The sequence below is a fragment of the Scyliorhinus torazame genome, chromosome 16, assembly GCF_047496885.1.
Source record: "Scyliorhinus torazame isolate Kashiwa2021f chromosome 16, sScyTor2.1, whole genome shotgun sequence".
NCBI lineage: Eukaryota > Metazoa > Chordata > Chondrichthyes > Carcharhiniformes > Scyliorhinidae > Scyliorhinus > Scyliorhinus torazame.
Genome location: NC_092722.1, coordinates 175,346,198 through 175,366,810, shown reverse-complemented (window position 1 = coordinate 175,366,810; position 20,613 = coordinate 175,346,198). Strand labels below are relative to the sequence as shown.

Genomic DNA, 20,613 nt, shown 5'->3' with positions numbered 1-20,613 from the left:
GCACAGAAAGAGGCCCTTCGGCCATTGTGCCCACACCAACCCTCAAGCACCTATCTTCCAGCACTTGATCGGTTGCCTTGTGTGCAATGGCAATTGTGAGGGTTCCCCCCTCTACCACCCTTGAGGCAGTGAGTTCCAGATTCCCACCACCCTCTGGGTGAAAAAGCTTTTCCTCACATCTCTAAACCTCCTGCCCATTACCGGAAATCTTTACCCCTGGTTTTTTGCCCCTCCACTAAGGTGAAATGTATCTTCCTATCCACACTATCTATGTCCCTCTTAATGTTACACACCTCAAATAGGTCGCCTTTCAGCCTTCTCTGCTCCAGGGAAAACAACCCTAGCCTATCCAGTCTCTTTAGGTAGCTGAAACGATCCAGCCCAGGCAACATCCTAGTGAATCTCTTCTGTACTTTCTCCAGTGCAATGACTTGCTTCTATAGTGTGTTGACCAGAACTTGTACACACTACTCCAGCTGAGGCCTAATGAGCATTTTATACAGCTCCAACGTAACCTCCCTGTTCTTGTATTCAATGCCTTGGTTGATAAAGGCAAGGATCCTATAGGCCGCCTTAACCACCTTATCTACCTGTCCTGTTGTCTTCCGAGATCTGTGAACCTGCACACCAAGGCCCCTTTGATGCTTCCTAGAGTCTGACCATCCAGTATATATTCTCTTACCTTGTTAGTCCGCCCAAAATGCATTAACTCTCACTTTTCACTGTTAATTTTTCACTCCTGCCCATCTATATCATCCTGTAATCTTTTTATATAAATTTAAAGTACCCAATTCATTTTTTTCTAATTAAGGGGCAATTTACGGTGGCCAATCCACCTACCCTGCACATTTTTGGGTTGTGGGAGTGAGACCCACGCTGACACGGGGAGAATATGTAAACTGCACGTGGACAGTGATCCGGGATCGAACCCGGGTCCTTGGCGCCGTGAGGCAGCAGTGCTAACCACTGCACCACCGTGCCGCCCTTCAACCTGTAATCTAAGGCCTTGCTCCTCATTATTTACCACACCACCAATTTATGTGTCATCTCCGAACTTACTTATAGCTCCTACATTCACACCCAGATCATTAGTATGTACCACAAACAACAAAGGACCCAGCACCAATCCCTGCGGAACACCACTGGACACAGGCCTCCAGTCACAAAAACAGCCATCACCCTCTGCCTCTTACCACTAAGCCAGTTTTGGATCAAGTTGGCCAAATTGCCCTGGATCCAATGGGGTCTTACTGTCTTCATCAGCCTCCCATGTGGGACCTGAAGTCCATATAGACCACATCAACCATACTTCCTTCATCCTCGGATCATAACTTTTGAGTTTATAAAATCACAAAATGGATATAACGGAAGCATTTTGGCTGTTAAAGCCAGAACAATTGAGCTAGTCCATCCTCCCTGCTCTTTTTCTGTAGCCCTGCATTTTTTCCCCTTTTCAGGTGTTTCCTTTTTGAATGTCACTCCAGGCAGTGTATTTCTGATCATCACCACTTTGCTTGATAGGATTTCCTCATGTTGCCATTAGTTCTTCTGGTAGTCACTTCAGATGTATATCCTCTGTTCTTGACACTTCAGCTAGTTTAGAACATACAGTGCAAAAGGAGGCAATTTGGTCCATCGGGTCTGCACTTAAGCCCTCACTTCCACCCTATCCCTGTAACCCAATAACCCCTCCTAACCTTTTGGTCACTAAAGGCAATTTACCATGGCCAATCCACCTAACCTGCACACCTTTGGACTGTGGGAGTAAACCGGAGCACCCGGAGGAAATCCACGCACACACTGGGAGAATGTGCAAACTCCTCACAGTTGGAATAGCTCTTCTCTCTCTACTCCATCCAGACTCCTTTCATCTCTCTCTAGACAAAATTGAGAGAGAAGAACAACCCCAACTTCTCCTTTCTGTCCATGTAATTGAGGTTCCTCAACCCTGGAACCATTCTCAAATCTTTTCAGCATGCTCCGTAAAGCCTTCCTCGTTTGTGCTGCCCAGAATTAGGCATAATCCTTGAGTTGAGGCCAAATAAAAGTTTATTGTGACTTTCTTGTTTTTGAACTCTACACCTCTATTTTTGAAGCTCAGGATACTGTACGTTTTAGTGGCCAATTTCTCGATCTGCTGTGCCATCTTCAGCAATTTATGCTTGGAATTTTACCAAAATATATCTTCTCTACCATGTGCAAGTGTGCTCTGGCCTCTTCTCCTTGACTGCCTAATGGAGCTCTCGGCTTCTTGGATACACACAGTAATTCCAACTGCTGCTAGAGTTCCTCCAGCTGATGTCATTTCCTGAATATGTGGTTGTCGTGGAACAAGATGTGCATTACTCTGTACTCGAGTGCCCTGTCATGCCCTATTTATTTGAACTGAACAGAAATAAACAAATTTAAAAGCTTTAACAGCTTTATCAACTTGGCATGGCAATTTCAAAGATTTCTTTTTTTTTAAAAAAATATATTTTATTCAAAATTTTTGGCCAACCATAACAGTACATTGTGTATCTTTTACACAGTAATATAACAATATAAATAACAATGGCCAGTTTTTTAAACAAGAAATAAATAATATATAAACAACATCAAAATTAAAAAACAAAACTAAATGGCAACTGCCTTGTCCCAAATAAATACTCTCCAAAAATACAATTCAGCAGTCCAGTATACAATTACCTATAACAACAACCTATACATATTATACTTATACACTAACATCCCTGAGAGTCCTTCTGGTTCCCCCCCCCCCCCCCCCCCCCCGGGTTGCTGCTGCTGTCTTCTTCTTTTCCATTCCCTCTATCTTTCTATGAGGTATTCGACGAACGGTTGCCACCGCCTGGTGAACCCTTGAGCCGATCCCCTTAGGACGAACTTAATCCGTTCCAGCTTTATAAACCCTGCCATGTCATTTATCCAGGTCTCCACACCCGGGGGCTTGGCTTCCTTCCACATCAACAGTATCCTGCGCCGGGCTACTAGGGACGCAAAGGCCAAAACATCAGCCTCTTTCGCCTCCTGCACTCCCGGCTCTTCTGCAACCCCGAATATAGCCAACCCCCAGCTTGGTTCGACCTGGACCCCCACCACCTTCGAAAGCACCTTTGTCACCCCCACCCAAAACCCCTGTAGTGCCGGACATGACCAGAACATGTGGGTGTGATTCGCTGGGCCTCTCGAGCATCTCTCACACCTATCCTCTACTCCAAAAAATTTACTGAGCCGTGCTCCAGTCATATGCGCCCTGTGTAACACCTTAAATTGTATCAGGCTTAGCCTGGCACATGAGGACGATGCGATTACCCTACTTAGGGCATCAGCCCACAGCCCCTCCTCAATCTCCACCCCAGCTCTTCTTCCCATTTCCCTTTCAGCTCATCTACTATAATCTCCCCCTCGTCCCTCATTTCCCTATATATGTCTGATACCTTACCGTCCCCCACCCATGTCTTTGAGATCACTCTGTCCTGCACCTCCTGCGTCGGGAGCTGCGGGAATTCCCTCACCTGTTGCCTCGCAAAAGCCCTCAGTTGCATATACCGGAATGCATTCCCTTGGGGCAACCCATATTTTTCGGTCAGCGCTCCCAGACTTGCAAACATCCCATCTACAAACAGATCTCTCAATTGTGTTACTCCTGCTCTTTGCCATGTTCCAAATCCCCCATCCATTCTCCCCGGAGCAAACCTATGGTTATTTCTTATCGGGGACCACACCGAGGCTCCCGTCTTTCCCCTATGCCGTCTCCACTGCCCCCAAATTTTCAGAGTAGCCACCACCACCGGGCTTGTGGTGTATTTCTTCGGTGAGAATGGCAACGGCGCCATCACCATAGCTTGTAGGCTAGTCCCCCTGCAGGACGCCCTCTCCAATCTCTTCCACGCCGCTCCCTCCTCTTCTCCCATCCACTTACATACCATTGAGATATTGGCGGCCCAGTAGTACTCACTTACACCAGGTGTTCTTCTCCTCCCCTGAGTACTCCCCTCCACTTCCTGGAACCCCTCAATGCTATTGCCAGGGACTCAATCGCCAGTGCAAACAATAATGGGGACAGAGGACATCCCTGCCTTGTCCCTCTATGGAACCGAAAATACGCAGACCCCCGTCCATTCGTGACCACGCTCGCCATCGGGGCCCTATACAGCAGCTGTACCCATCTAATATACTCCTCTCCAAAGCCAAATCTCCTCAACACCTCCCACAAATAATCCCACTCCACTCTATCAAATGCTTTCTCGGCATCCATCGCCACCACTATCTCCGCTTCCCCCTCTGGTGGGGGCATCATCATTACCCCTAGCAGCCTCCGTATATTCGTATTCAGCTGTCTCCCCTTCACAAACCCAGTTTGGTCCTCATGGACCACCCCCGGGACACAATCCTCTATCCTCATTGCCATTACCTTGGCCAGAATCTTAGCGTCCACGTTCAGGAGGGAAATAGGCCTATAGGACCCGCATTGCAGCGGGTCTTTTTCCTTCTTTAGGAGAAGCTGTCCCCTTTCCCTCGCCTCATTAAAGGTCCTCATCAGTAGCGGGGCGAGCAAGTCCACATATTTCCTGTAAAATTCAACTGGGAATCCATCCGGTCCCGGGGCCTTTCCCGCCTGCATGCTCCTAATTCCTTTCACTACTTCCTCTATTTCGATCTGTGCTCCCAGTCCCACCCTCTCCTGCTCCTCCACCTTAGGAAATTCCAGCTGGTCCAGAAAACACATCATTCTCTCCTTCCCATCCGGGGGCTGAGCTTCATATAATCTTTCATAGAATGCCTTGAACACTCCATTCACTCTCTCCGCTCCCCGCTCCATCTCTCCCTCCTCATCCCTCACTCCCCCTATTTCCCTCGTTGCTCCCCTTTTCCTCAATTGGTGGGCCAGCAACCTGCTCGCCTTCTCCCCATATTCGTACTGTACACCCTGTGCCTTCCTCCACTGTGCCTCTGCAGTACCCGTTGTCAGCAAATCAAATTCTACGTGTAGCCTTTGCCTTTCCCTGTACAGTCCCTCCTCCAGTGCCTCCGCATATTGCCTGTCCACCCTCAGAAGTTCTTGCAGCAACCGCTCCCGTTCCCTACTCTCCTGTTTTCCTTTATGTGCCCTGATTGATATCAGCTCCCCTCTAACCACTGCCTTCAGCGCCTCCCAGACCACTCCCACCTGGACCTCCCCATTATCATTGAGTTCCAAGTACTTTTCAATACACCCCCTCACCCTTAGACACACCCCCTCATCCGCCATTAGTCCCATGTCCATTCTCCAGGGTGGACGCCGTTCTTTTTCCTCCCCAAGTCCACCCAGTGTGGAGCGTGATCCGAAATAGCTATAGCCGTATACTCCGTCCCCCTCACCTTCGGGATCAACGACCTTCCCAAAACAAAAAAGTCTATTGGCGAATAAACTTTGTGGACATAGGAGAAAAACGAAAACTCCTTACTCCTAGGTCTGCTAAATCTCCATGGGTCTACTCCTCCCATCTGCTCCATAAAGTCTTTAAGCACCTTGGCTGCTGCCGGCCCTCTTCCAGTCCTGGACCTCGATCTGTCCAGCCCTGGTTCCAGCACCGTGTTAAAATCTCCACCCATTACCAACTTCCCCACCTTTAGGTCCGGGATACGTCCTAACATGCGCCTCATAAAGTTGGCATCATCCCAGTTCGGGGCAGATACGTTCACTAAGACCACCGCCTCCCCCTGTAATTTGCCACTCACCATCACGTATCTGCCCCCACTATCCGCCACTATGGTCTTTGCCTCAAAATTACCCGCTTCCCCACTAATATAGCCACCCCCCTGTTTTTTGCGTCTAGCCCCGAATGAAACACCTGCCCCACCCATCCTTTGCGTAGTCTAACCTGGTCTATCAGTTTCAGATGCGTCTCCTGTAACATAACCACATCTGCCTTAAGTTTCTTATGGTGTGCGAGTACCCGTGCCCTCTTTATCGGCCCGTTCAGCCCCCTCACATTCCACGTGATCAGCCGGGTTGGGGGGGCTCTTTACCCCCCCCTTGTCGATTAGCCATCCCCTTTTATCCAGCTCCTCACCCGGTTCCCACGCAGCTGTGCCCCCCCAGGCCCAGGCGGTGCCCTCCCACCCACCCCACCCCATACCAGCTCCCCCTTCTCCCCAGCAGCAGCAACCCTGTAAATCCCCCCCCCCCCCCCCCCCCCCCCCCTCCCCGCAAGATCCCCCACTAGCGTAGTTACACCCCCCATGTTGCTCCCAGAAGTCAGCAACCTCTGGCCGACCTCGGCTTCCCCCGGTGACCTCGGATCGCACCGTGCGACGCCCCCTCCTTCCTGCTTCCCTATTCCCGCCATAATTATCATAGCGCGGGAACAAAGCCCGTGCTTCCCTTTTGGCCCCGCCCCCAATGGCCAACGCCCCCAGCTCCTCCACCTCCCTTCCTCCCTCCCCCACAACCTGTGGAAGAGAGAAAAGTTACCGGGTCGCAGGATTAACAACATAAAAATCATCTCTTCCCCCCCTCTTCGCCCCCCATATTTGCCCCACCACTTTGTCTCAAACGTTCTTTTTTAATAACCCGCTTATTCCAATTTCTCTTCAACAATAAATGTCCACGCCTCATCCGCCGTTTCAAAGTAGTGGTGCTTCCCTTGATATGTGACCCACAGTCTTGCCGGCTGCAGCATTCCAAATTTAATCTTCTTTTTATGAAGCACCGCCTTGGCCCGATTAAAGCTCGCCCTCCTTCTCGCCACCTCCGCACTCCAGTCTTGATATACGCGGATCACCGCGTTCTCCCACCTACTGCTCCGAGTTTTCTTTGCCCATCTGAGGACCATCTCTCTGTCCTTAAAACGGAGGAATCTCACCACTATGGCTCTGGGAATTTCTCCTGCTCTCGGTCCTCGCGCCATCACTCAGTATGCTCCCTCCACCTCCAACGGACCCGTCGGGGCCTCCGCTCCCATTAACGAGTGCAGCATCGTGCTCACATATGCCCCGACGTCCGCCCCTTCTGCACCTTCAGGAAGACCGAGAATCCTTAAATTCTTCTTCCTCGCATTATTCTCCAGCACCTCCAGCCTTTCCACACATCGTTTATGGTGTGCCTCGTGCATCTCCGTCTTCACCACCAGGCCCTGTATATCGTCCTCGTTCTCGGCAGCCTTTGCCTTCATGACCCGAAGCTCCCGCTCCTGGGTCATGCTGGGGTCTGCAGCTTGGAACCTGGGGACACCCTTGACTCACCTGAGCTGGATTCAGCCCAGCTCGAGTCCCAAGTCCAGTATCAGCAGTGGCTACCATTCCTGTTGGCTGGAGAGCTGCAGGCTTCTGATTGGCCAGCAGATTTCTAAGGCAAGACCTTTTGATCCAGAAGGGCAGATGGTATCATCTTCAGTCTATTAACAGAAAATTTCTCTTAAAGTGGGTGTGTGATAGCTGGTGTTCCTTTTGGCTGTCCCTAAACCCACATTTTAGCTTGATATGGGTGGGAAGTCCATCACTTTGTATAATTTAGCCCCTTGTTTTCCTTCAGAAATATATCAGTTCATATTTTTCCTTATTACACTTGCCCGCCCACGTCTCTCTTTCATCTAAGTTCCTGAATTCATCTGCTGTCCTTTTTGCTGATCAAACGTTGAAAATTATGCCCTCTATACCAAAAGCCACCTCTTACATCTTTTCATAACTATATCCCAAGAGTTTTGTGGCTTGTGTTTGTTTTTCTTAGAGAGTGGCGGCGAGGGGAAAGTCGTGGCTTTGATGATGATAGGCCGGCATTCCGCCGTGGGGAAGACAGAATTCGACGGGATGAAGATCGGGAGCCGCTGTTCAGGAGAGGAGATGATGATCGTGGTCCGTTGTTCAGAAGAGGTGATGAAGATCGGGGATCTTGGCGCGATGATGAGAGAGGACCTCGGCGTGTTGATGATTCAAGACCTAGCCCATGGAGACCACTTGATAAACCTGGTACAAGGAATCCTTTAAACTTTTCTGGGTGCTGTCTTGCTTAACTGATGCAAGTGGGTTATAGTGCAACTTAAACTATATGGTTGGATGCACAAACTCGAACAGCTTTTAGTTTTAGATTTTTCCCTAGATTGTCCATTCAGAGTTGTTTTGGCAAGATGTGGATGGGCCACCTACTTGAATAATTGTACTACTTCTACCTATTATGTTAGGGTATTCTTTGAAATGGAACTCAGTAAAACTAATTTACAGCAAGTGTTTTGCTGCTTTGCATATACAAACTCTGATAGTGGCCTGAACATGGTGTATTTTGCAATAATAATGCCAGAAGTGTATCGTAAGAATGTTTTAAAAAAGCTTCTATATTTATTTCCTTTTGTATCCTTAAGGTGGTGGATGGAGAGAAAGGGAAAAAGCGCGTGAAGAAAGCTGGGCCCCACCCAGAGAGAGCAGGTCTTCAGAAGAGAACAGGGATCGTGAGTCAGATAGAGATCAAGATCGCCGTACAACATTTAGGTTTGTAGTTCAAGGATTATGAACAAACTGTCTTTCTTTCAGGTAATTCTGTTGATGGCAATTCCACTAAGTGTGGTAGATTGCTTCCATGTAAATACAGAGCACTGGGTTTGCTTTCACACTGTGGTTTTTTTTTCGTAAAAGGGGAATTACGTAATAGTCTCATTTTCACTGCTTGGCAAAGTTACTCTTCATCCCTGCCTCAGAACTTAAAATCCTGGTTTAAAATATTGTAACCAGACAGTGAAATTAAATATTCTACTTTTTTTTCTTGAGTTTTCTCCATTTGTTAAAATGGTTGCTAGGATACGGATGAGCGCTCTCTGGTTCCATGCCCCAGTAGCCATAATTTTTGTATTTGCCTTGATGGTGAATGTTGGCAGAAATCCCACATTCTTAAATGCTTCCAGATAGGTAGCAACCAGAACTGGGAACTCTGACCTTAATTCTTCTGCCATATAACCTGAGACATCAAAGCCTGGGGTTAAATTCTCACATTTCTGCTGTTCAAGCTCAATGTACATAACTTGGCACAGATTGGAGATCAAACCTGTGTAGTGGATGACTTGCTGAGCTGTGGAGAGAACTGTTCTTGTTTGTTTCCAAGACTTATTAATTTCTATGACTACTTTGGTCAGGATTCCAATTATATTTGCAGAAGTGATCCTCCATCTGTGTAATGAAAAGTGCTGTAGTACAAGACCTTACAACCAGATGGCGGTAGTTTAATTCTCAATCTCCTTCAGCCAGATGCTAAGGCTGATTAAGGTGCTAGCTAGATGCTGAGACAGTGTTGCTTATTTTGTAGGGTGGAGCAAAAGGGGGAAGCAAACACCTGACACTGGAAAAGACGAAGTAGAACTTGAGATGCTAGGGTAGCAAATGGACCTGTTTGTATCTCACGAACATGAATAATGAACTTGTTCTTTATACAGAGATAAAGATGATGGCCCTTGGAGGCGTGGTGGTGGTGGCGGCGGCTCTGAAGAGACTAGTAGCTGGAGAGAAGCTACACGGCGTGATGACCGGGATGGTGATCGAGATCGTAGAGACTTGCGTGAACGTCGAGACATCAAGGATCGTAAAGATGAGCCAGAGCGCCGCCCTGCACCTGTTAGAAGTGATCGAGATGATGGTAATAGAACAGATACCTTTGCTTCAAATAATGCTGTTCTTTTCAAGTAAAATGAAACCACTTCGCATTTGTTTGAGAATGTTCTCACTAGAATTTCTTGGTAATGCTTGTGTATCATAATATCGATCAGTACAATAACCATGTAAATGTTAAAGCCATAAAAAGTGATTTCACCTCAGTCATTATTGTTTTTGAAGTATGGTGTGTGAGACAAATCTGGTTTTGAGGCTTTCAAACAACAATTGAGAATGAGAAAGGTAGAATGCAAGGAGATGCTCTAGTAGTAATGTGTATATTTATTGCTCACTCAACAGTGATGGGCAAAAAAATGTCTGATTGTTAAGAACCCCGCTGATGTTATCTGCGAGTGTCTCTCAAAACCCTGAAGGTTAACTTGAAACACTGTTTTTTTAATGGTGTATATTTGTTTGGAATGATGTGAGGAACAATGTACAACCCAGTGAGGAACCAGACCAGTCGTTGTGTAACCAATTAATAAAAATTATTTATTAAAATTTAAACAAAAAAAAGATTAATATACACTATGACACAAGTATGGTAAACATGCCGTTTTATATGAAGTTATCTCTTGTTCCCAAAATATACCCACATTCCCTTAACCCGCTGATACACCTTTTACCAAGCAACATCCAATTTTATTAAAGCTGTATAGGTCAAATCCAGCTAATAGTTACCACATAATATCACTTGGGTGACCAAGTCTGGGAAAACTTTGCTTCCTGGTTCAGCGAAGGCACGAAGCTGCGTCTTTTAGAGGAGAATATCTGCAATCTGTCGTGGCTCTAAATGTTAGATGGAACAGGCCTCCGTGGCTCGGATCAAAGATGGAACTGGCTTGTCTGACTGTTGGATGGAGAACTAGCCTCCTTCCCCAATGAGGATGCTAGCAGTTATAACGTTCAGTCTCTTTGATATTCCACCCTGTGGACTTGGCTATCCAGATCTCTTAAATTCCTTGCCTTTTTTTTCCAATTAAGGGGCAATTTAGTGTGGCCGATTCACCTACCCTGCACATTTTGAGTTGTGGGGGTGAAACCCACGCAAACACTGGGAGAATGTGCAAACTCCACACAGACAATGACCCAGAGCCGGGATCGAACCTGGGACCTCAGCGCCGTGAGGCAGCAGGGCTAACTAACCCACTGTGCCACCGTACTGCCCCAATTCCTTACCTTTTTGAAGTTGTCATTTGTATAGCCCCAATGATCTCTGGTAAACAATGTTTCTGATATGACCATTCGCACATCAATGCCCGAAGCCTGCCACTTTTGTTACTGAGCAGATCGTATCTTCTTTTTCTGCTAGATGCCTGCTGGTGGTCTGTCTTGTCTGTTATTTTGTTTACATCTCAAATTCACTATTAACCTTGCTAATTTCCCAAATTCCTAACCATGATCCATGTTGCAATCTCAGTTTTGTGCTCTCAATTATCCCTGCAAGTCTGTGAAATACATTCATGACTGACCTTGTTCTTGCCCATAGCTTGGGGAAACCCTGTAATGCCCAGCTGCATCTGTGGAAAGAAGAGTTAATGTTTTAGGTTGCTGACGTTACATCAGAATACACGTTTCTGGTGACAGATCATCGACCTGGAAGGTTAAATTGTTTCTTCCCCCACAGTTACTGCCGATCTGAGTATTTGCAGCATTTTCTGTCTTTATTTCAGATTTCCAAGATTGTGTTTTGCTTCTGTAATGCCTAATTTCGGTTTGTTAACTGTGTACATACAGGTTTGGACACCTAGTTTTGTCAGAGCCAGTACAGATATGATGGGCCAAATAACCACCTGTGTTGTAAAATGTTATGATTCTTTGGTGTAAAATGAAATATGAGTGCAACAATGTAACTTGAGGGCTAGTCATATTTTTAGTCTTTTGAAAGGTTATAAACAGCTTAGCATTTTATCAGTGAAAATCCAATCTCCTCAACCCAGCCATATTCAACTGCATCGTCAATGAGGTTCCCTCATAAGGTCAAAAGTTGAGATGTTCACTGCACAATGTTCATTCCATTCATAACACAGATAATGAAGTAGCTTGTGCCCACATGTCGCAAGATCTGGTCAACATTATTCAGGTTTGGGTAAATAATTGGCGAATAAGATTCACAGCACGCAAGTGCCAGGCATTGATGGAAGCAAATTGTAAGATGTTCTTACCACACAATTAAAATCCATGGAGGAGAGAACTTGTGTTTAACTCTCAGTAATTTAGTTTCCAAGTCTTGTTTTCAAATCATCGGTATATAATTGAATTGGTTTGCAGGTGTGTGGCGGCGTGGTGGCGAGGATCGACAAGATGAAGGCCAGGGCAACCCAAATGTGCAGGATACTCCCCTGAAAGGTCCACCACTTGACAGTGACCAAGAAAAATCAGCCTGGAGAACTGACAAGGATAAAGATGCATCTCATCGTATCAATGAAATTGATGAAGAAGGCTGGACTACTGTTCGCCGCTAAATTTACCTTCATACCCAATTTACCGAGACCAACTAGCCAAATTCTTTTGAATCTGAATAACAGTAATTTCATGGCAAACTCTTAAATTTTTTTGAAACTAACCAGTAAAATTGACATTTGTTAAACTGTACGCATGTACCTATTTTAGTACAGCAAATTTAATACAAGTCGATCATGCAGCTAAAATAATAAGAAGCCTGCTAAATGAAACACCTGTTGCATGTCAAAGCCTTGCCTTTACTCTCTCGGCATTTCACTTGTTGGTCTAAAGATGACAACTGCCTACCTTGAATTTAAGATTGCCCAGTTTTCTTAAGTTATGGCAACTTTGATAGTAAACGGAACACAGTTAGCATCTAGGTGCAGCAGTAAATGTGAAACAGAAATATACACCAGCCTACTCTTCAAATCTTATCAGCTAATTCGGACAAAGCCTTTCTGTATGATGTAGACACGATGAAGGCTTTCATTTTCCAACTATTTGGTACCGGTACATGTATTGCCAGTTTGTCTGCTACCTTCACAAATAATACACTGTGGATTATTGTGTGAGCGTATTTTTAAAGTCGCATACTCATTATTTAAACCTTTGCAGTTCAGAGTATTTTTTGGTCAGGTTTGCTACCCGTTTCTCATTTGGATTATTAACTTGATTCGGACCTAATTTTCTTCCCATCTTTAGAATAAAGGTTTTCCTCATCAAATCGGTCTTTGTGGTAATGATTGTTACATATTATATTGGTAAGCTAGTTCAAGGAAAAGAAATGGTCAAATAAAACAAACTTCAATGATTGGCTGTCTGTTTTGTTCATTTGGAAAATATCTTAAATATTGTAGGTGAATGTGAATTTAGTTTGTTCCTATGTTATGGCTGGTAGGACTCTGAGATACCACCGAATACCCAACCGCTGAGATATACTTGGGAACCAATAGTGACTTGTTCCAGTTTATCTCTCTGCTACTTGTGGCAGATGTCTGTTTTGCTCCCTTCCACAAAACAGCAAAGATTGGAAACTTGAGTGCTGGATAAGCTAGTTAAGAATGTCCAAATTTAGGTAACTAAATTCCTCGAGAACTGCTTAGTGTTGCAATTAAACTAATTCCATCAGATATTTCAGCATTTTCTTCATGGCTCACTGGCATGCTCACTGTGCCATTCAAATATAGTTATTAAACCACTGCTGCTCGTTACCTCCGTAGGAGAAAGTCGACTCCTCATTTGAAGCTTCCTTTTTCGTACCAGTTTCACTATTTCATTTGCACTTGCAACTACGGTGCCTAGGCTATTGCTTATCTTTTTTGCATAATTGTTTCTGGGGCTGTGCGTGGCCAAGGCACTCTTGCCTACATTGTGCTATACGTTTCTGTTTGTGTGTGAGCCAGTGAATTTGCTAAACTTGACAGATAATTTATTGTCTTAGGTGGTTGCACTAATTGAGGAATGCTTGAGAATTAACCCCCATTTTTCCTTAATGCCTTTGACGTGAGCTGTTGCCAAGCTCGAATTAGAAGATCGACCATACAACAGAAGCTGAGAACAACATAGGTTAGAATAAATTAATTCCTGTGTGATGGAAAGCAATATTGCAATATCCTTTTGTGTTGCCTGCAGAGGGAGCAGTGAAGCAGGTGTAAATGGAAGCATTAGTATAGAAATTTGGCCAGGTTTTAAATATAGAGGGTAAACCAAGCACCGAGGCTGCTTAAAGGTGTTGAATGTAGCAGAGGAATTTGCAAAAGGTAATAAATATGAAACGTTTACTTTTTTTGAAGCAGCAACCAAACATTTTGTCCTAACTTTGGATTTTGTCTGTCATCAGTATCTTGGAGAGCAGTAATGTTAGGTTAATAATCTAGAGAATGTAAATTAAATCATGTCAGTTTGAGAATTAAGTAAAAAGCAGGCACCAGGAAAAGTGATCATGAAGCTGTTGGATTGTCTTTGAGGGAAAAATATCTTCTGTTGTGGCCGAGGAAACTGCTGAAAGAAATAGAAATAACTGACCCTGTGCAAGAAAACTTACTGTTTATTACTTTCTGCTCTCTGCCTGTTAAAAATTATTTGGAGGAAACACTAAACCCATCAATGGTGCAGAATATAGTGGTGGTTGTGGAAGGCTGATCATATCTGGTTCACTGCAGGAATTCCTCTGGATTGTGTCCTTGGCCCAACCATCTTACTACTGTTTCAGTATTGACCCAAGTCGTAAGTGGCCGTGTTTGCTGTTGATTGCACAACCATTCACAGCCCCTTGGACACTGAAGCAGGCCGTGTACATATGCAGCAAGACCTGGACAACATTCGAGCTTGGGCAGATAAGTGGCAAGTATCGTCTGTGCCACGAGTGGCAGGCAATGGTCATCTCCAATAGGAGAAAACATAACCATGTACATTTGGTATTCAATGGTATGAACATAGATGAATCCAGAGCTACCAATGTTTTTTTGGGGGGAAGGGTGTTCCATTCACCAGGAACTGAACTGCCCAGCCATATAAATATAGCTACAAGAGCAGATCAGAGGCTGTGAATTCTGTAGAGTAGCTCCCCTCCTGACTTCCCAAAGCCAGTCTTCAAAGGACAGGCCAGGAGTGTAATAAATGCCTGTGGTGTCACATTCCATGAAATAGTAATAAAGATGTGGGGCTGGATTCTCCAATTTTGATGTCCCCACTCTGGCGTAGGAATGATGGTGTTTTACAACCAGACATTCGGTGTAAACTGGCCACCGATCCTCCGTTTGGGTGGGGGCTATCGGCGTAGAGCACCCAGCTCTAGCTGCCAATACGGCCTGGAGAATTGCCGGGTCCATGGCCATGCAAGCGGACGGTGGCGGCCACGCTGTGCAACATGGTGCCAGCTGCTCGCAGACCCAGCCTGCAAAATAGTGCCCCCCTTTGGCTGACACGTGAGCCCTGGCCACCCCCAACAGTACCCTAAGGGCCTGTAGATCGGCCCTCCCCCAACTCGCGGCGCTGGATTGAAAGGAATAGAGTATAATGGTAAGGAAGTGTTGCAACTATGCAAGGCATTGGTGAGACCACACCTGGAGTATTGTGCACAGTTTTGGTCCCCTTATTTAAGGAAAGATGTAGTGCCATTGGAGGCAGTTCAGAGAAGGTTCACTAGGTTGATTCCAGAGTCGAAGGGTTTGTCGTATACTCGAGTTTAGAAGAATGAGGGGAGATCAAATGAGGGATACAAGATGGTAAACGGTATGGATAAAAGTAGACGTGGAGCGGATGCTTCCTCTGGGGCATCCTAGTACAAGGGGTCATAGCCTTAGGATAAGAGATAGCAAATTTAAAACGAGTTGAGAATCTACTCCCAAAGGGTTGTGAATCGATGAAATTCACTACCCCAGAGTGCAGTGGTTGGGGCAGTGAGTAAATATAGACCGACAGATTTTTAATTGGTAATGGGTTGAAGAGTTATGGAGGACGGAGGAGTTGAGGTCAGCCCTGATCGAATGGTGGAACAGGCTCGACAGGCCAAATTCTGCCCCTATACTTTATGAATGTATTACAGCAGGTCTGGCAGCATCTGTGGAGAGAAGGGAGCTAACGTTTGACAGGGTCATCCAGACTCTAGAAACGTTAGCTCCCTTCTCCACAGATTGTCAGACCTGGCCGAGATTGTCCAGCATTTTCTGTTTTTGTTTCAGATTCCAGCATCCACAGTAACTTGCTTGTTGGTGAGATTAATAGTATTTGAGCGAGCAGAGATAACTCCTTGACTAGCCTATTTTGTTTAATGAATTCTTGGGGTATAGGTCTCACTGGCACTTAATGTCCAGCCTTACCTATCCTTGAGAAGATAGTGGACCATCATCTTAGACTGCAACAGTCTATATGGTGAAAGTGTTCTGGCTCGGATATTAAACGGACGGTGATTTAACAACAGCAATAATGTTCAACTCCGGGGGGGGGTGTGGAAAGAGATCCTGGCAGTTCTCTCTAGATAGAACATGCTGGAGCCACGATGCACTCGATGGAGGGGGTTAGGGGCCAACCTTGCAGGCTGCTATATCCTGGATGGTGCTGGGCTTCGGTGTAGCTGCACCCATCCAGGCAAGCAGGGGATATTTAATCACACCCCTGATCTCTTTCAGTTTCACACTCTGCAATTAAACTACCAATTCCCAACAAAAGTTCAAACAGATGGAGGAGCAGCACTGCTAACATAGCTTCAAACAAGCTTAATTTGCAAACAAGAAAACGGCATTTATTCGCGCTGAAGCACGATATATCCTGTTGTGCCAACGGATTTGCAAAGACCACGTACCTTCTTCCCAGGGTCACCCAGTCACAGGGCTGTAGCTGCTTTTGATGGCCTATGGAGAAGGGGCACAATGATTTACGTGTCATCTTCTCAGGCCATACCAAAAGCAATTCATTAGCAGTGACAAAGAACCAAAGAACAAAGAAATGTACAGCACAGGAACAGGCCCTTCGGCCCTCCATGCTGCCGACTACAATCCAAGGGGAGGGGAGGGGGGGGGGGGCGTAGAGATGACAGGTAATTTTTTTTGTTCTGCATACAGCAGCAATGAAAGAAATAATAAGGACGAAATATTGGCTTTGGCAAGATAAATCCTGCGCACTGCTAATATTGTCACAGGAGCGTTTACAACCAACCACCGGAATAAGGCCCTCCGTTTGCACCTCCTCAGTAGCGCAATGGGGTTTGATTTGGTGGGAATGCCAGCACTGAGGCACATTGATATTTTAAGGAATTGGAGGTGAGAGATGTGGCATCATCCCCGACGTCAGTTGTTGCTGATTATCGGGCTCCTTTTCACTCCACTTCAAAATCTCAATTCTTCACAAGATAGCAACGGATAAGGAAAGCCATTCACCTCAATGCACGCAAAAATATAAGGAAAGCCATTCACCTCAATGCACGCAAAAATATCCTCAAATCCTCCCATTGCAGCATCACATGGTTCGTTGAACGTTTCCAATATTTTCTCCATTCTCTCCGGCAGGCGTTCATTTATTTGTCACCTTTTAAACTGAGTTCAGTCTATTGGCTTTCTTGCATAGGTCAAACGTAGGAGTGAGTATTCCCAGCCTCTAAACTTCAGCCAGAGAGTGTGCATGTCGACCGTTCCACCTTTGTGCAATACTTTACGTTTGTTTACATGGTATTCCAGCTTCTCTGCATGCCCACTTACACATATGTTGTCCAATTTATTTTATCCGAATTGCCTCTTCCATAACCCCATTGCAATTTGACGATCTGGTCAAATTTGACCAGTTCCGCGTTTCAATGGTATAACATGGAATTGACGCTGGTCCCGACACTCATACTGTGCTTCAATGGGCAGCACCCTGGCCTTTTGGGAGTCACAAAGTTCCAGTTCAAGTACCAGCCCAGGACTTTAGCGCACACGATCAATCCTGATGCTCTGTAACAATGGAGTAAGGTAAAGTTGCCATCGTCCCAGATGACCAAAGGAATGCTGCATTGTTGGAGGTGCGGTTTTGCCGATGTGGTGTTCAACGTGTTAAAACATCCGCACGACACTGTCTTGGTGGAAATTTCCAGAATTCTGTAATTATGAACCTTCAAGAAAATGCACTCCATTTCACTTGGAAGTGCTAATTCAAATCATAAATATTTAAACCCACAATCGGTGGAGATCTCGAAATCTCCAGAACAGTTGACACAATGAAAAAAATGAAATGAAAATCGCTCGTCACAAGTAGGCTTCAAATGAAGTTACTGTGAAAAGCCCCTAGTCGCCACATTCCAGCGCCTGTTCGGGGAGGCTGTTACGGGAATTGAACCGTGCTGCTGGCCTGCCTTGGTCTGCTTTAAAAGCCAGCGATTTAGCATTCCAGCACCTGTTCGGAGAGGCTGGAACGGGAATTGAACCCGTGCTGCTGGTCTTGTTCTGCATTACAAGCCAGCTGTCTTAGCCCACTGTGCCAAACCCAGCCTCCTAATAATCACTTACTGTCACAAGTAGGCTTCGATGAAGTTACTGTGAAAAGCCCCTAGTCGCCACATTCCGGCCCCTGTTCGGGGAGGCTGGTACAGGAATTGAACCCACGCTGCTGCCTTGTTCCGCATTACAAGCCAGCTATTTAGCCCAGTGTGCTAAACCAGCCCCCTCAATATGCACATACCTTTACTAGATAGCAGGTTCCAGTGGAATACGATTGAATTTAAAGCTAGCCACCTATGGTTTTCTTTAAAAAGTGTCATCATGGTAACATCAAGTATACACTAACCACTTTCCAGAAGGGGGAGCCTTCTTTCCACGATGGTTAACAAGGGTTTAAAGTGTGTTCTGCATCTCAACTGTTGCCCACAGGAAGGCGCTGCAGGACTGAGAGTCGCATTAATTGCCCTTTTCCTACCATGGTTTGTGAAAAACACACACCCAAAAAAAAAGCCACAAAAGGAGCTGCTAAAACGTGAAAATTTATTGGCTCCCCGCACTGTTGTTAACGCAGTTTGCTCATTAGTAAATCTTTAGATCTGTTTTACATTTCACTTTTTAAAAAATAACAAACATTACATTTATTAAAAAAAAATCTAAATACATCTCCTACAATATATCGCCGTTAAAGTTACCTTAAATTTTCCGAAGACGAAATGCACACAGTGGATTTGGAAACAACAACAAAAAAAGCGATTATGGCGTTCGCTTAATTCCATAAACTATATATTTATATAACTGAGGTAGATTCCTGGGTTAGATATTCCACCAGAAAAAACTTTATAGATTGTAAACAAATTTAGACAAAGAGTATACATTCAGTCACTATAAAACGTTTACTCCCAGACTCAAAATATAGTCTCAATAAATGTCCACGTAGTTATTATTAAGTCGACAATCCAGGGTTGGGTGGTGGAGTGATGGCAATTGGCCTCACAATAATGTCTCCCTTGGTTTATTGCAGGGGGGGGGAGGAGGGGGTCTTCATTAACGCACCCTCTTGCTAACGTAGTTCCTGGTCTTCAGTTTGGGGATGCTGGGCTGCAGTTTGGAGAGTGGGCAGTATTTGATGGTGTGCGCGTTGTCCCCATTGGCACCGCACAAAGGGCACGTGTACCGCCTCAAGATTGGGCACAGCACCCTGCCGTCTGGGCTCTTGAGGACGTGGGTGGTGTACAGGGTGACCGACTCGTTGTTGTTCCGGCAGAAGACGCAGATCTGCAGCTCTGCCTTGCCCCGGGTGGCTCGCTGCTGAGCAGGAGGTGGAGGTTGCTGCTGCTGGTGTAGCTGCCGCTGGTAATGCCGCGAGTGAGCAAGTTGCAGGTGGCTCTTGTTGTCCATCATGATCACATCCAGCCGGCTCCAGTGGCCAGGCTCTCTCTCCGGGCGCCGCTGCTGCTCACCGCCCACCGCCGGGGAACCCGAGAAGGGGCTGAACTGAGCGAACCTCCCTTCCAGGTCGGAGGCCAGCAGCGCGGCGTCGTGGTGGGAGCAGAGCCCCAGCTGCAGGGAGCGGGCGATGCAGGGCGCCCCGGGCCGCAGCTGGAGCTCGGCGCCCGGGTGCAGAGCGCTCTTGCCCCCCTGGCTGACAGCCTTGCTCACCAGGGTGCTCAACCCCAAGTAGTCGTTCCACGAGTTGAAAGTGTTCTCGTAAGAACAGGCGTATCTCTGGCGCAGGTAATCCACCGAGCTGCTGTGATTCTCCAATTGAACCTGGCTGTCTAGTGACCCGAAAGTTTCCATTTCTTATTTACAGCCCCCCCTCCTCTCCCGAACCCCAAGAATTCTTCTTGTTTCAGGAGTGAAAGATCCTCCGGGTTCCCCTTGGCCACATCAATGCAGACGAGGGAAGCCGGGCCGCCCGGTCACAACCCTTTAAATCCCCCTCGTTCCCAGCCCAGCCCGTCTCTGCAGCGCCATTCCCTCTTTCTCACTCCAAGCCGGCCCGCTTATCTCTTTGGAAATTGTAACACTCTCTGTCTCCCGCTCCCGGGCCCGCCCCCCGCCGCTGCTGGTTGGACGGCTCATCCTCCAATCCTGGCCGAGGGCTGGGGAGTAAGTGTATCAAACGTTACATACCCAGGAAAAACGTGCAGGTTAACTTCCGTACCCAATCTGAAAGGTTATAACACAACTACAAGGGGGAGAGAGAGGGAAATCAGTTTTTAAGAGTACCGTGAGCAGTCTGGGCACCACATCTTAAGAAGTCCATAAGAATCCCTACAGTGCAGAAGGAGACCATTTGGCCCATCAAGTCTACACCGACCCTTCGAAAGACCACCTTACCTAAGCCCACCCTATTCCTGCGACTCCACCCTACAGGGCAATTTAGCATGGCCCAGCCATCTAACGTGCACATCTTTGGACTGTGGGAGGAAACCGGAGCACCCGGAGGAAACCCGCGCAGACAAGGGGAGAGTGTACAAACACAACACAGAAAGTTACCCGAGGTCATAATCAAACCCGGGTCCCAGGTGCTGGGAGGTAGCAGTGCTGACCACCGTGGCACCCCATATACTAGAGCCGGTGCAGACTCAATGGGCCAAATGGTCTCCTTCTGCTTTGTAAATTCTATGATATTTGC

General features: G+C 46.3%; 2 protein-coding genes across 2 annotated transcripts in view; one reads left to right on the top strand and one right to left on the bottom strand.

Annotated features, from left to right (window-relative positions):
* Positions 1-12,871, top strand: part of eif3s10 (eukaryotic translation initiation factor 3, subunit 10 (theta)) — a 51,085-nt gene extending 38,214 nt beyond the window's left edge. Inside the window, exons 19-22 of the mRNA XM_072479503.1 lie at positions 7,712-7,950; positions 8,340-8,466; positions 9,402-9,601; positions 11,887-12,871. Coding sequence (XP_072335604.1) covers positions 7,712-7,950; positions 8,340-8,466; positions 9,402-9,601; positions 11,887-12,080 — 760 coding nt within the window. The 3' untranslated portion in view covers positions 12,081-12,871. The remainder of the gene's footprint in view (positions 1-7,711; positions 7,951-8,339; positions 8,467-9,401; positions 9,602-11,886) is intronic.
* Positions 12,872-18,495: 5,624 nt separating this feature from the next.
* On the bottom strand, positions 18,496-20,000 carry LOC140393243 (nanos homolog 1-like). Its single transcript, XM_072479501.1, has one exon. It carries the CDS (start codon positions 19,770-19,772, stop codon positions 19,017-19,019), a length of 756 nt encoding a protein of 251 aa, XP_072335602.1. The 5' UTR covers positions 19,773-20,000; the 3' UTR covers positions 18,496-19,016.
* Positions 20,001-20,613: the final 613 nt, after the last annotated feature.

Coding starts and splice junctions, on each gene's coding strand:
- LOC140393243 (XM_072479501.1), bottom strand. CDS start 19,772: ATGGAAACTTTCGGGTCACTAGACAGCCAGGTTCAATTGGAGAATCAC.